This window comes from Hippocampus comes, unplaced genomic scaffold (genome assembly GCF_001891065.2).
Source record: "Hippocampus comes isolate QL1 unplaced genomic scaffold, H_comes_QL1_v1.1 scaffold22, whole genome shotgun sequence".
Classification (NCBI taxonomy): Eukaryota; Metazoa; Chordata; class Actinopteri; order Syngnathiformes; family Syngnathidae; genus Hippocampus; species Hippocampus comes.
The window spans coordinates 5799096-5815706 of NW_017806175.1; the positions used below are offsets into that span (position 1 = coordinate 5799096).

General features: G+C 40.5%; 1 protein-coding gene and 1 long non-coding RNA gene across 3 annotated transcripts in view; one reads left to right on the top strand and one right to left on the bottom strand.

Moving 5' to 3' along the window:
• Positions 1–6566: 6566 nt before the first annotated feature.
• LOC109532262 (uncharacterized) overlaps positions 6567–16611 on the top strand; it is a 28341-nt gene continuing 18296 nt past the window's right edge. The window contains exons 1-2 of the long non-coding RNA XR_002171349.1: positions 6567–7282; positions 8706–8811. This is a non-coding gene — a long non-coding RNA (uncharacterized LOC109532262). The remainder of the gene's footprint in view (positions 7283–8705; positions 8812–16611) is intronic.
• The window catches only part of kita (KIT proto-oncogene, receptor tyrosine kinase a), a 30467-nt gene continuing 28736 nt past the window's right edge, over positions 14881–16611 (bottom strand). For both annotated transcript variants that reach the window (XM_019897041.1, XM_019897040.1), the window contains exon 21: positions 14881–16556. In XM_019897041.1, the coding sequence (XP_019752600.1) occupies positions 16344–16556 (213 nt within the window). In that variant the 3' untranslated portion in view covers positions 14881–16343. The remainder of the gene's footprint in view (positions 16557–16611) is intronic.

The following is a 16611-nucleotide window of genomic DNA, read 5'->3' on the forward strand; positions in this document are numbered from 1 at the left end:
GGAAGGCCTGAGATTTTTTTTTTCTGACGTCCTCCAGATTTGAACCACTTATATTAGACGGATGCCGAATTGTAAACTAAATAAATAAATGAATAAGGGTTTTTTTTTTTTCGTTGCATTGGGCAGAACATGGTGGGAAAAGTTTGATGAGTCACCCAAAAAAAAAAAAAAAAAAAACACACCAGCAAATTATGACACCTCAGAAGAACCATACAGTTTTAATTTCACGTTGCCACATGAAATTTGGTCGAAATGTCAATCATGAGCCACACCACAAAAACTCTGTGTTTCAAAAACACAGGGAGTCTTGCCGTTTTTGCTTTGATGACCCCATTTTAATTCAGGGCCATTTCCAAGTGTTCTTCAAAGACCAACTCTTCCTTGAGATTTTGTCTGATTACTACCAGATTTGAAACTTCCATACTGCATAGGAGAATGACGCTAAAAACGACGCTTGGGAAGAATACATTTTTTTGTTTTTATGCGTTTGTGGTGCATAGGCGGCAACGTTTGTTGACTTTCCTGCAAAAACCGCTTTGAGGGCTGAATTCTCAAAGCATGGGATGCACCACTGAACAAACTTTGCCGCGATCCCCCGCCGACATGAGATAACCAAATTTAGCATCGCCCGCGTGGCTCGTATGTGGTTGAAATTTGGTAAATATCAGACAAAAGCTCACTTTGTTTCAAAGCAGGGGTGTCGAACTCATTTTTGTCCCGCGCCACATTTTAGTGACTTGGAGGGCCGTCATGATTGTGGAAAAATGTAAAGAAGTCAAGAATAAAGGTTCATTCGACGATTGTTTAAGTGAGTGTCATGAGATGTTTGGTAAAAAGAAAATGCTTCTAATATCTCACTTATTTATCACATAGGAGAAGTTGACATTTTGGAATAGATTTTAGCAATCATCGTAGAAGATGACATGTTTGATTTGCTTTCGCGGCCATATAAAATGATGTGGCGGGCCAGATCTGGGCCCCGGCCCTTGAGTTTGACACCTGTGTTGTAAAGGGAATACTGGAAATGGTCCTGAACTGGGTGCTCCAAACCAAAATGACCCACTTCCTCTTTTCCATTCTTGAGATTTTTTGTGGGTCGACTCAAGATAATCATGCCTACCAAAATTGCATAGGAAACTAGCTTTCGGTGCTCACTTTTTATAAACGCGATGTAAATGTTCACCAGTAGCTCTGGATGAATACAATTTGATGTATGATGGCTCATCATTGAACTTCACGGGCAGGCTTTGGCAACAATGAAGTGTTTTTGTGACTCAGTTCTTGAGCCTTTTTTTTTTTTTTTTTTTTTTTTTTTGCGGGTCTACTCAAGATCGAGCACCTACCAGATTTCATGTTGCTAAAATTTCAAAATGCCCTTGCATTGAATTCTGCAGTTGTACCTCATGTTGCGGCTTGTGGGTTTACACTCAAACCAAACATCTATGACAATAAAGAGTAAAACAAGCGCTGATTACAGGGGCGGTACAGCCTGACAGGTCTAGACAGGCGACAGCAGACACCCATCACAACTGTCTGTCATCAAGACGCCTCCCGTCTCCTCGCTACCTCCCAACAACTGAATGACGGGCCGGCGGTGTTTCGCCTTCTTCTTGCCACAAACAACAAGACGGATGACTGACGCAACCGCTCTGTTGCGGTGACTCAAAGATGATGATGTTAGCCTGTCACTGTGTTGGAGACAGATGTGTGATGGATGGAGGTGAGCGGCGATACGCCTCACTGACCTGAAGTTCCGCCAAACTCAGAGACGCTTTGGAGATGACATCAGACATCCCAAAAACTGGATTCCTCGTAACATGAGTAGCATAACTAGCACATTCACTTTTACTCTAAAACCAACGATCAAACAAAATGAATTCTACATTGTATTTTTTTAAAAACAGCCACGTTAGCTTAATGCTAACAATGAAAAATGCCACAGAAGGAGTCATGACGTTTGAACAACAACAACAACAACAACAAAAAAGACAAAACAAATGCAGACATAATATCAACAATATTCGATGTGACAGGCATCTGTTCTTTATCCTCCGCAAAGAACAACAGATATTACTGCGGCTTACTGAGAATTTGAGATGTATACCCGTATGTCTGTATTATACTGCTCCCAAAGGGCCAAGATGCAGCACTAAGTACATTGAGTGCTTCTTTTCGCATTAGAAAACAGAAACAAAAACCAACATTTTTATTGTTTGTTTATTATTTTACCTCACTAAATCCAACAAATGCAATTCAACAACTTTACATCGATAGTAGAGTGAACATTTTGCTATTTATTGTATCAGGTAATCCAATTCAACAGACAAAAATGAATGAGTACTTCATCATGAAAACAGTTTTTCCATCAACGAATGACCTGCCCCATCTGGTCATTCTATCAAATGTGACCTTTGACCCGCAAACGTTTTTTCCACCTGTGACTCATGCTGCAAGTGTAGCTCATGTCGTGGCAGGCAGAGGTAAATGCTGAATAATTAAATCCTTTTTTGTTGTTGTTGTCGTGCTGGTCAAGCGCAGCTGGACAGGAAGGCAGAGAACTTCTCAAGTTATCGTTCCTCGGAACAGGACGTCATTTGGTCGCAGCCTGTGTGGTGTATGTGTGTGTGTGTGTGTGTGTGTGTGGGTGTGTGTGTGTGTGTGTGCGTGTGTGTGTGTGTGTGTGTGTGTGTGTGTGTGTGTGTGTGTGTGTGTGTGGGGGGGCTGGTCAAATGACGGCAGCAACAAGTGGAAAACGAAATGGCTGCAATCAAATTGGGCGCAAATCAGGACGTGTTCCTTCGGAGCACTCTTTATTAGCGTGTGGCATCAGAAAATGACATTAAAGTATGACATCACTGAATGACAACATCGCCTAAGTATCGTAGAGTGTCATTGCAGTTGTTATAGCAACAGTTTTTTGCACGCATAGAGGGCAACATCTTATCGTGAATTTTTGGATCCCTGAATTTGGAGGAAAGGGAAATTCCTTGAACCCTTGAAACTTTAAATATAACCTGAAAAGGGCAAAGAGAAAAATGATTGAATGAGATCAGATAAGATTAAAAATGAAATTCTCTTTAATTTTATTTTGGTCACTTTAAGTGTAGTTTTCTTTGGAGTCGACCCACAAAAAATTCTCAAGAACCCAAGCCCTTAAAAAAAAAAAAAATAAAACACTCAAGCCAGAAGTTTTGAAGTGATTGTTTTAGGGTTGTTTGTCTTGATAGTTGCTCCTCAGAATTGTTTTGAAATATTAGCCCCTGAAGCCAGTTTTACTGAGCAGCATGAAATTTGATGGACATATCTATAATGAATAGACCCACAAAAAAAAGTCTAAAGAGCCCAAAGCTGGAATCGAAGTTTACACTGTTAACTTTCATGTCAAAGGATTGCATGAATCCTGTTGCAGATGCAGCTGTTCTGAACACTAAATTGTCATAAATTATACAAAAACAAAAAACAAAACAAAAAGAAAAATAATAAAGTCAACCACACCAAACGATGCCAAGTGATGGCGTTTGAGGTCATCGTAAACATTTTATGAACCATAGAGGCAATGTTTAGATAACATTTTGACATCCGTCACTGACATTCGTTAAAAAAAATACAAATAATAAATCATCTGTCTTAACTTTATGACTACTGCGGATTGTGAAGGTTATATGTCACTTTCATAACAATAAAATGGGAAGGCACCGAACTCGAGAAGGAAGTTAAGGCTGTAAAAATAAAGTTTTAAAATGCGAAAAAAGTGACATACATGGTTAACCTCTTGTTTGAACTTGACTACATTATCGCTGTTAATTTGCTACCTGCAGCTTTCACTTCACTTCATCAAAGATGAAAGTGGATTACTGTGTCCAAAGGTCAACAAAATTTGTGCTTTTTTTTTTTTCAAAGGAGAAACAGATGCAGACGACTTTGCAAGACACCCTGATGCCACATTCGAGGGCAGGAGGCCCTCGAGCAACAGCATCGTTAAACCTTCAAATATTAAAAGTCTTCTTAGGATCACGGATATGATTAAAGCGTCGACGAGCTGAAATTCATGTGGCATCCCCAGCGTCTCTCGGGCCATGTGAAAGTTGGGAGGAGTCCTTGCAGCTATGCATTTCGACGAGGAGGGGGACAATTCGTCAAGCTCTGATCTTGTGGAGCTGAGTTATTAAGAGTTTGGTGTCACAGACTGGGCTCTAGAAACCTTTTGGTGGGTTGACTCATAATTGATCGGTCTACAAAATTCCATGCTGCTAAGTCAAACTGCCGCCTGGGGCTGGATTCCGGGAGTGATGGTGGGTGTTGGTGCTACCAAGCCAAACAACCCTCCGCCTGTCAATTTAAACCAAAAATATCAGGCTTCACTTGTCGTTTTTCAGGTTTGAGACTTTTTTTGTGCGTCTACTCATGATGGTGTGCAAACCAAATTTCATGTTGCTGAGCGAAAATGGCATTTGGGGCTGAAATTGTCAGAAGAATTCTCGCGGAGCATTATGAGCTGAATGATCCTGTTGTCTTTTCAGGATTGGGTCCTTAAGATATATATACACACACACACGATGTGGTGTGCTTTGGAATCTAAGCTGTTTACCCTTTGATTGGTAGATAAAGTCTATTGAAAATAAAATTCTGCTCTTACCGGCAGTGTGAAAGGGGCTCGTGAACACTCTCTACAGCCTATCTTCAAGCAAGCCTGCATGCATGTAATTCGTATTCAGTTCAATTCCATCCCACACTTGTTTTTCCAAGTCAGTTCCTCCCGGCCAACGTGTGCTAAGCAAGGGAGGAGATTGATGGGATTAGTAAAAATAATAACGCTATAATTGCATTATGGTGTTGAAGCTTAAGGCCAGGTCCCTCTTGCGTGTGTATCACCGAACCAAACTCGACCTTCCTCACGTGTCCGTGATTCATTGCTCCACGGTGACTCGTTCATTTGCAGTTGCACCATATGCGAAGTTGAGGCCGAGGGATCCGCAGATGGCTCGTGGCGGAGCGTCACTCACGGGACACTGACACACACGACTGCTCTCAGTTCACCGGGAGGACCGTTGATGGACCCCTTGATAGGCTTTTATTCATTGTGTGACCAAAAAAACCAAACAAAACAAAATAAAAACAGTTTTGCAAGAGTTTTTAAATTCAATTCAGTGGACAATGTGCTGCTTCTTCTGATGTGTGCACATTGGCCACCGGGGGCAATATAACACATACTGTGCAGTACATGTTGATACGATAATGCAGCGAGCAATACAATCACAATCAAGCTACCGTAATATTAGTCCTGTTTTGTCGAGGATAAAGAATATATGCCTGTCAGTATTGTAACAGGCGGCACGGTGTCCGACTGGTTAGCTTGACGGCCTCACAGTGCAAAGGTTCAGGGTTTGATTCCGGCTCCGGCCCTCCGGTGTGGAGTTTGCATGTTCTCCCGTGCCTGCGCGGATTTTCTCCGGGTACTCCAGTTTCCTCCAACATTCCAAAAACATGCATGGCGGGTTACTGGAACACTCTAAATTGTCCCGAGGTGTGATTGTGAGCGTGAATTGTTATGTCTATGTGTGCCCTGCGATTGGCTGGCGACCAGTTCAGGATGTCCCTGCTTATTGCCCGAAGATAACTGGGATAGGCACCAGCACGCCCGCGACCCTCGTGGGGATAAGCCGATTAGAAATTGGATGGATGAAAGTATTGTTATATGCTCTGTCTGCAAAAATATTTTTTTTACGGATTTGTACCTAATTTAGCGCATCTATGGTGTTTTGCATTAGGGGTCAGCATTGAGCTAGCAGACCTTTGGAAAACAAATACACAATGCATAATTCGATTTGTTTGGTGTTTAGTTTGACAGTAAACTTGACCTAAAACAGCTTGAAGTCTCTTTTTTGGAAGAATTGTTTCAAATCCGTCATACAGAGCTCGTATCTCAAAAAAAGTCAAAGCGAAAAAAAGAAAAAACATGGATTGATCTGGTCGACTCTGCCATGTGGTTCATTTCAGATGAATAACACATTTACTGTACAAAACAAGAATTGAATTAATTACCCTCAGCCAACGTTTTTTTTTCTTTTATGTTTATTTGTGTCACCTCATCTACCACAGACTGCTTTCATAATGTTTTCATAACGTAAAATCTTGCAGTCGAGTCATTTGTCCAAGATTGATACCGTGATAGCGTAGCCTTGCTTTCATTTTAACGTCTGACTTGTTTTGCTCTGATATGAATTTGTTTTGCTCGCTTGCTTGCACGAATTAGCGCATTAGACAGTGACCAAGCGATTATTCCTTCACTCCACACTTCCTGTAAATCAGGCAATTTAATGGCTGCCTTTTCCATGTATGCTAATGCGCGATTATTTTTATAAACAGCGCTCGATGGCTTCAGGCGCAAGGGGACTTCCTGTAGCCCCCGACACCAGACCTTCCGGTGTCCTCAGTGGCGTGCTTCATCTTAATATGATGAATTTTTAATTGTTGTTGCTTTTTTTTTTCCCAATTATTTTTTTATGTCTATATTTTACTGAGCCAGTGCCAATTTGTGAGTCCCTGCAGTGCTTATTAATGGAATCTATCAATCCACATGATATCAGAATTGCGCGGGCGTTAGAAGAATAGCAAGAGTTGGTCATGTGGATGACTAAACGGGAAAGGAAATATGTCCGGGGCTGTTGGAACTGCGCTGTTAATTCAATTCCAAGCGAAAGCACTGCTGCGTTTTTAGCTTAGGTTATTTGAGCTTAGTTTAGTTTTGCTTAGTTTAGCTTAGCTTAGCTTAGTTTAAGACAAGCGCAGGACTCACAGGCGGACCCAATGAACTCATTACTTTTATTATGTTTATTGTCGGGGCAGAGCAACAAGTCAAGGAGGCAGGAACCAAAGGCAGTCAGAGAGACCAAACCAAGGCGTACTGACGAGGTGAAGACTGGCAGGTGTGCAGGTGAGACAGGTGCAATGATTGGGGAGACGCCCAGCCCACACCGAATTAAGGAAAAGGAAACCAAAAAAAAAAAAACAAAAAACAGAACAGAGGAGAGGCAGGCGCAGTGGACAGACACAATGGATTCTAACACTGTACCGTCTTTGCAAATGACGGTTGAACGTCATGCCATTCCTTCATTATCGTAACGGCTAAGCGGATTTTTGCGCTTTGGTTAAGGTTAACCTCAGCGATGTTGTGTTTAGTGCTTCAAAATATGGACCAGGCTAAATCGATGAACCAATTAGAAATGAAACCACACAATCTCATTCTGGGAACCGAAGGGACTATTTCAAAGAACGTAATTAGGTAAGACTATTTCCATTTGTGTCTAGGAAGGGCGGGAAGTCAGCGTCAATGACTAAATCTCATCAGAAATTGTTCACCAGTTAGTACTTGAGCACTTTTTTTGCTTTGAGTTCTTTCTTTGTATTCAAACATAATGATTTTAAGGAATACTTTTTAAAGTAACCCAAGTCATATTTCACCATTCTCATGCTTAAGTACATTTTGGGTGATTTTTATTTATTATTGTTATTATTTTTTTGGTGGGTACCCTATCCAACTTTGACCCATTTCTTATGTCAGTGTATAAATCAGTTAACGTGGCCATAATTCGAAATCCATCACCTCGGGCTCATGTGCGTCTAGCATCAACGTTCACGCGAGCAAATTCTGACACCTTAAAAAAAAAAACAAAATGATGTTGACAGGCTCAGCTCTTAATCCGACTCAGAGCAGCCGTTTGTGGGAGTGGCCTCCGGCCTGAGGTGTGCGAGGCTATATTTTGGATTGATGTGACGGGAATCACCTCTCAAGCATGCTAGTCATCTGTCAGTTAGCCTTTGTGGTACGTTTCCGTTTGTTTGAGCAAATTATGGAGGAGGGTGCGGTGGAGTCTGTCTATTCAAGGATCGAAATAACTTTTATTTTCTTTGAGGAGCGGTCTCGCAAGTCATTGACTTCATTTGAGGAGCAACTTTTTGATTTTTAAGGAGCAATTAAAAAAAAAAAAATTGTAGGTTCATCCCAGAGACCCGAAACAAGTTTTTTATTAAACATGGCAAATATTTTGGTTTCTTTTTGTTTTATCAACACTTTTCATTTGGGAAGTTCATATCGACTAAGTTCCTCAACTGTCATATAATTTTGAGAACATTTATTGTGTAGATCCAAAGTCAAAATCAAAACCCAGTTGTGTTTTGTGAAAACTAATAAATAACGTTAGTAACAATTAAATATATACTATACTACATGAATATACTTTTAATCTTCAAGGCCATTTTCCCTAGCTGACTTATGCAACAATGGAACACATGTATTTGCGGTTTCCCCTCCTGTCTAACTGTGTAGAATTATTCATAATTATGTGCATAATTTTCTCTCCAGACTCTTAAATGCCCTGTCATTTTGTTTTTCAAAGTCACATACGTTCTACTTTAATGTGGTTCCAGCGAGACTTCTTGAAATAGTGTACCCAAGCACTTAATTCTGGTGTGTCACGAACACGTGTCGCTGGCGATAGCTTAGCAATTAGCATGGCTTCACGGTCTTTTGTTTAAGGCATCCCTTGTTTGCCACCCTCTTGACAAAAATTCCTGACTTAGGAGCGATTCTGAAATGTGTTTAATCGCACAATTAGTATCAAACTGGCACTGTTGGTTACGTATTATGTGGCATGCAAAAAAACACCATCAAACTTTAACGAAACCTCTTTAACTCATCAACACAGGGTCAGTGTGTCCCTTGAGCCAATTTCCACTGGACAAGAGGCTATATCACCTGTCCTGCCCTCTCCTGTCCTGTCTACTCATCAAATATTGAGGCTGAGCACAGAGGTATCCAGTTCTTTTTTTTTTTTTTTTTTTTTTTTGTTTTCATCTCCGGTTTCTTTGTATGTGGGACACCACAATAGAGCTCAATGAGCTCCACTTGCACGTCGTCGATCTTTCCGTTTGGGTGATCCAATTGGAAAAAAATCCTCCAGTAAAGTGATTACAGTGATTGTAATATCAGATATCACTTTTACAAAAAAAAAAGTCAGGAAGTAGTCAATTTTATTGGCCACTTTTGCTAATTTATGAAAAATGAGCCCTAAATTCAGAGTGAGATGTTTATGTTGTATTTTGGAATTCTCTATTGCACAGTGACTGTTTTTTCCTTTTGTCAAAAATAAATCAAAAATCTTTCTTTAAAATTATTTGTTGAATAGAAATTTTATGGATCAAAACTAATAGTGGTATCAGTTACTTGACATCAGCATCAGTGAGTACTTGAGTTGGGTACTCATGCTGGTATCAATCTGAAAAAAAGTGGTATCAAACATCCCGAATCATGCGGATCAAGCTCTGGAGTGACTGGCACGGCATGGCTGCTCTAACGCCGTCCCTGTCTACACAGGAAGTGATGTCATTCAAATGAGTGCAAGGGAAAAGTATTCAGTCCAACACGGTAGCTTAAAAAGGTAAAAAATTGTTCAAATTTGACGATGTGAGCATTTAAAAAAAAAATCTGTTTTGAGTTCCCAATTTCTAAGTCACTGTCTCGGTAGAAATCCGAGTGAGCCAGCCCTGGCAAGGCATCTCGCCACATGCGGGTACGCCACTTCTAATTTCACACCCAGCATAGATCAAATCGAAACCCATGACTCAAAATCAAACTCACCATCGCCACAATTACAATGCCTGCTGTTAATGTGACCGGCGCTTCCAGACAAACTCCAAGCCGCCAACTAATACTGCCATTACGAAAATTACCAATTGAGATTTTGACTCGTATTTCCCAGCACTCTCGAATGCATCGTAACCGCACAAACTTTCCTGACGGCAGTAAATGCACTTTTCAATCACTCCCTCGCTCATCGGGCTTGTTGTGGTTTTCACTGCAGCCATCTGTTAAGGACTAGTTCTCATCCCTAAACAGACGGTCCCCCTTCGTATACCCCAGGTACATCCCCCTTTGCCCCCTAACTACCACCTCGAGAGAGGTCTACCAAGCCAACAAGGGGATCACAGTTTCCTGAGCAGCTTGAGCAGAAAATAATGGCAAGTGACCCATTAAGAGCCATATGCGCCCTATTGGCAAATACAGTACATTCAAATATTACATACGTGTTATTTTTTTTCCCCTCTATGTTGACTTTATGACGATGCAGGTAAGTCTGTCTGCAACAATAGCCACCAATTCATTGGCTGTAAAATTTTTACGGCCAACAAAATGTGACCCTAACTCGTGATGGAGTATAGTTGTCACATGGTACAAAAGTAACCCAGAGAAAGGTACACTCGGGATAAATTGTAGTTCTCATACTTTTTGGGTGCAAGGATCTCTGACACGGGAGATTTATTTATTTTTTGGGCCCCCAAATGATCCCCTAGTGCTGCGAACGCCAACTTTTATTTTTTGCCCCCAAATGATCCCCTAGTGCTGCGAACGCCAACAAAACAGAGCTAGCTTACACAACCCTAAATAGGGGTGGGCGATTATGGAAAAAAATAATCATCATGATATCGAAATGATGATTCATAAACACAAATTCATTCATTCATTTCGAAATGTTGCCACTTGAGAGAACTGAAAAAGAAATGGATCCAATAAGGTAGGCTCGCAGATGGGCAAGGAGAGCCACAGCCGCTGATGCAATTTCAGCCATCTATGGAACGGGACAAACAAAAATAAATTGAGGACCATGTTCTGGGATCATAGTTTTGTGCTACTTTTACAGTTTAAACTCTTGAATAGTTGGCTGGCTAATAAGGTTAGCTGGCTGCCTGCTTGCGACACACAACTGTTCTTTCTTCAACTGTTTCCTTCTTACTTAGAAGACGTTTAACTGCTCGGAAGGAGAGTGACATGCCGGGCGAATTTACAACCGCAAGTTGAGTGGAACAGTTGAGCGGTCGCACCGCACACAGTCATGGCGACAGTACACATGGGTTAACGTTTTCTCACATATCAAGAGACGGGAGGGAGAAAACAACTTGTCACACAATAGAGCTAGATGCTAGCATTGTTTTTGCATTTGGAATTGGGAGATCTGTTACTTGTGCTACTTCCCAGACAAAATGGAAATAAAAAATATACTTAGACATATATACATGCCATAAAATCCAATGAGGTACAGTAAAAACTAATGTAGCTTGGTATCGTGCATGGAATTGGCTTAGATGCTAACATTAGCATTACATTTGGAGGCCATTTTATTTGTATATGTAATTCCATTTTTTTTTTTACACAGAAGTACACATCATACAAAATAATGTGATACAGTAAGAGCTAATGTAGCTCTTTGGAGCTTTTCCTATTTCATGGCACATTATGCTAACAGAGCTAACAGTTTTTAACACCGGTATGTAGGCCTATTCTAAACATTTATCGCTGTTCTGAATGTGATAACTTTCATTATTTTTTTTAAGGAGGCCTATAGCCGAAGTCGATTTTTTTTGAGGGGGTAATTTAAAGAAAAAAAAAAAGCGACCGGAAAATGTACATATACACAAACAAGTATACATAGCAACAACCAAATGAGTTTTGAACTTGTTACTCTTCACAGAAGAGGACGAGAGTCAAACACTAGCATTTCATTTAGTGTCTGCACTGCAGTTTGAATGTCCTCTTCTAAAAAAAAAAAAAAAAAAAAAAAAAAGCAGTATAAATGTCAACATTAATAACATTTGGTCCGGTTCTTGAACTGGAACATTTTCCATATTTGTAACTTAATTTTTTTTTCCCTGTGATTTCCCTCAAGGAAGGCTAAAACCGGAAGGTCAATATGATCAGTTATTACAAAGAGAGAATGTTATGAACAGCCATGAATGTGATTTAATGAAAGATCAGATGTGTTTTTATGAGCGGAGGGATTAAGCGTGTCGACGGGAGGTACTGAACAGACATGTTTATGGGTGTTTTAATGAAGAGACATGACACCGTTACTGTAATCCTTTTATGACTTGGCGGTACCACAAAAAAAAAAAAAAAAAAAAAAAAAATCGTCAGACGTTTAGTGGCGGGATTTCCTTCTCGATCTCTTATCAGCTCTTTTATGAAAACAATGGACGCTGCCCACGTGAGATTGGCCGCCCCTGTGCTCACAACGTTCTCCTCAAAACCAGATGCTGCCTTCTGGGCCCGAGCCAGCAAGTGTACGAACAGGAAGAAGCCGCAAATCAGATATCCAACACTTGTTCGGAGTGATATGACCTTTTTTTTACATTTTCATTTGTATCTGGACCAAAATGTGTGTGGTTGACAAGATTGTGTTGACACCCGACGTTTTAACCTCAAAGATTGTGTTGTACCTGGGGTTATAATATCACTCATTGCTCCATCGGGCTATCGTTAGCATAACATTTGTATGCCAACGCCACAACTACGATAATCCCATTCATCATACTTTACAAGTAGTACTGTACTATGAATTTTTTATGAGTTGTTTAGTGTTTGCACAAATTCCAAAGCAAAACCACGACGGTGAATTTACGAGCAATATTATTCATATTGTTATCTCCATGTCAAAAATTGTGGACACTTTTTCTATGCGTGCATATCCATGTTAAAATGATTAGTTAGGATTTCCAAACTTTGATCTATGCACTTTCCCGTACGATTTAAAACACTTCCCAGAAGTCCCAATAACATTTTTGTCAAAGTAAACCAAAGATAAAGAATTATTGTTTTGAAGCTTCTGTCCAGTTAGAGCTAGCTAACGCTTACCCTTTACGCCCTGTAAATCTTGAACGCAAATACGGACTAGTTTCCAATTTAGCAACTTTTTCCACAAAACGTAATAATGATTCAGACCTCTCTAGTGAATCAAAAAGCAGCTCACAACAAATCTAGCGACTTCTTTCGCCATGAGACTTTTGGATTAAAAAAACAAACAAAAAAAAAACAGTTCCTTTTGAGAAAAGGGTGCCAGTTATTTGGTTTCCTAAAAATCATTTCTTTGAGTGACTGACAATTCCACTGTTTGATTCCTAGTCTCAGACAAAAACTAAAATACAATAAAATTTTAAAAAGTGCTTAGACCGGGCTCAGCCGCTGGTGAGCGCAGCGTTGTCAGCCACGAATGGGTTCACGTCATGGAAAATATTGAGTTGGGTTCTCCCTGAAAATCACTTCTCTCGGTTGTGCCCCCTTCGGCTGTTCCCCTGACTCTCCCTGAGATGAAATTGTGTAATTTCACATAGAACCGACCATTTGTATACAAGCCAGTCAATTTTCCACAATACAAAAGTCAGTCATTTGGAACTAAACGCTCATGGCGAATGGACAGACGAGACATGATGAATTGTTTATATTTACTTGAGCGAACTGGCTTCTGAATGACACGATACTTGAGGCAACTTGCGCAAGTGCGCTACTGGTTTTGGCATTTGGAGACGGCAAGAGCCCGTTAAGCTCCATTTCACAACAAAGGGATTATCTGAATTACTGGTGACATGCGTTGTGTGGGACAAGCGCCGATTGGCACGCACTCAAGTGCGACGAACCAAATGCGTCCGGCCACACACACTCGCACACACGCTGGATTAATGCCTGAGATTCCTGTGGAGGAAGATGGAAAGTATTTCCACACGTTGCTATTTAATATAGACCTTTTTTTTATTATTTACATTGACACATGTAAGACATCCATTATACACAGCAACAGTAAATAAAGCCTCCGGTTTAATAAATACCAATGATGGACGGGGGGGAGAGGGGAAAAACCCATTGATAGATGGTCCAATTCTCTCTTTTAGTTTCTCAAACTCTCCGTTACCGAGGCGACAAAGTATACAGTACACGCACACCAAAACCAGCATCTCAACATTTGCTATATATATATTATGTGTACCGCGTCTTCATTAAGATGGTCGCCTTCTGATATGACTTTACAATATATGCACAGTGAAATGTATATTTACACAATGTAGAGCAAAGAGAACATGTTTTCGGGCATTCACATGACAACGACAGAGTGACCATGATGTGATTGGGCGAGCTTGTATTCGGCGATGTCATATTGTCAAGAAAACATAATGCTTTAGCCATTTTTTTTTTCAGCATTTGGATGAAAACAAAACAAAACAAAACAAAAAAAAACCCCAAAACTGATTTATGTATATTTTTACTTGGGCTGGTCATAGTAATCGATTAATCTGATTAATTAATTTTTTTTTTTTGTTTTGTGAAAATGTATGGTACTCAATGTTGCACTACCTGGCTACAGCCAGCAGAGGCACTGTTCTTTGGGTCGCAAGAAGTTTACATTCCCAAGAACTATTGTTGAATCAATTGTTATGGTTTTAAGGATGCCTAAATGGTATTCTTTGCCATTGATAATTACCATTTACCACAATATAACACTTCATCGATCATTAATTTTGCTTACTGAGTCAAATATCAGACTTAGTTCCACCAGGAATGACTGTTTATTATCGCTTCTACAATTGGATGGCCTTTTTGAAGACTCGATCATGCCTGAAAGCGAACCAACATTAGCATGTATCTTGGGAAAAAGGTAACATATTTTTGGGGATCATGTCAGTTCTGAAAGCAAGCCCCCGCAAGTTACTCAGTAGTGCATCCTGGAAAGTTTGAATAAAATAATCAAAAAATCGGCCCTAGTACCAGTTTTGCTAATGAGTATAATAACATTAACCCTTCAAAACGTCTGTCCCGAAAGTTGGCCTTTTTGGTATGAAGCTACCATTTAGCACCAAAATCCGGTGGCTTATAGTTGGACCAACACCTATAAGGGAATTTGAATTATTCACCTATTTGCGTTTTTTTTAAATTTATTTATTCACAGAGTCTCCGCATATTTTTGAGCGCTTTCTCTAATGCGTTTGAATGGCGCCAAAACTGTACGAATATGAAAACGGTGATCAGTCCGTAAATTGAAGTGACTCAGTCTTGGTGGATATTTACATTTTGGGGGAGGAGCTGAATTTAACCTGGGTTGTTAGTGGAGAGTCTTTACCACATGCCTGTATCGACTCACTTCCTATTCATTTCTTCTAAATGGAATCATGAGTAAGGCATTTATTCTTCATGCTAATGTTGCGAGATGAATATGAAATGATATTCAAGTATTCCGGGATCATAGTTTGTGGTATATTCGCAGTTGAAACTGTGAACTTGGGCAATTAGAAATATTCTTAGGGGTAGGTGTCAGATTCTTGCGGGGGTTTTTTTCACGGACAATGATGAATAATAGCGGAGCCGCTAATAAGTATTATTATACGGATTCTTTTTTTGGAATATTTAGAGAAGTGTACACACACTCCACCAATTCACAAACAGATGTTGAGACACATTAAGAGGGCATTTTCCTGATGGGAACAAAGGAAGCGTGTTGTTGTGCAGCGAACATCTGGACTCAAAGGAGAGAATGGGGAAAAGCAACTTGTGGCCAGGGAACAATGATGATAATGAGGAAACTTAATGTTTGCTCTCCAGAAACCCCCCCCCCCCGAAAAAAAAACAACAACAACAGAAATCTCTGAAATGGCAGTACCAGCATGTAAACAACGAGGCAGAAACACAAACTTTTTTTTTCAATGTTTGATGTTCACCTGCTAAAGCTAGCCCGCTAAAGCTTTGCATTTGTCCCCAGCGTCTGACAAAAAACAAAACCAAAAAAAAAAAAAAAACCCACGCAACTATCTACAAAACAAGCTAGCGTACCTTGTCGTAAGGCCTTTTCTGGCGGCTCGCAGCTCTGTGGCAGTGAAATGATCTGAAAATCTCCTGAAAGCGGATCAGGCGGTCTTTAAAAATAGCTGATTAAAAAAAAAATAAAAATAATAAAGTAGCTCAGTTTGAAAAGTTGGACCCTGAATAAACATCACCTTCATTTGAAACATGTAATACTGACAATAAAAAAAAAATAATAATAATCAAAAAAAGAAAAGGAAAAGCTGCACTACGGGATGTGTGGAATGATATGAAGTGCCTCGAGTGCATTTTTCTTTTTTCCATTGCAGAGAAAATCTGATGTCAGAAGTGTAAGAAAAAAGGTGGTAAAAAGGAAAAAAACTTCAAAGAGAGCTGATAAAACCATCATTATGACAGACATAAGGGTGTAATATATATATGTATATTTTTTTTTTCTTTGAAGAGTCCTCCCTTGAAAGTCACAGACAGTCACAATGACAAAATGTTCTGCTTTGTTTTGTCTGGAGTGCCCAAATGGGGGCAAAGTAGGGGGAGGACACTTTTGGTTTTTTTGGGCAACACAGTCTTTGTGGAGAATGTGGGCAGTCTTTTTCAGGGATGGGGACAGGTTGGGGTGGGTGGTGGCAGTGTTTCGTTTTTGTTGTAGTAGCAGAACATGAGAGGCACTTCTTTTAAGAGGCGGGGTCGGTGGGGGGAGCGGGGCCCCTCACACCCGCTGGACTCCGAGACCCGTGCCTTCCAGGAAAACCTTGTGCTGGGTCAGTAAGGGCTGTGTCGGAGCGCTGCTGCTGTTTGAGCTGAGCTGGAAGGACGTGTTGGGAATGCTGGGCTCCTCTTCGCCATCTTCCTCCCCCATGGGGGCGGTGGCGGCGGCGTTCCTGGGCGGCACCGTCATCCTGGAGCTGAAGTTCAAATAGATCTGGCGGGGGGGAACAAGTGCACCAATCAGCATTTGTGACATGGGTGTAGACAAG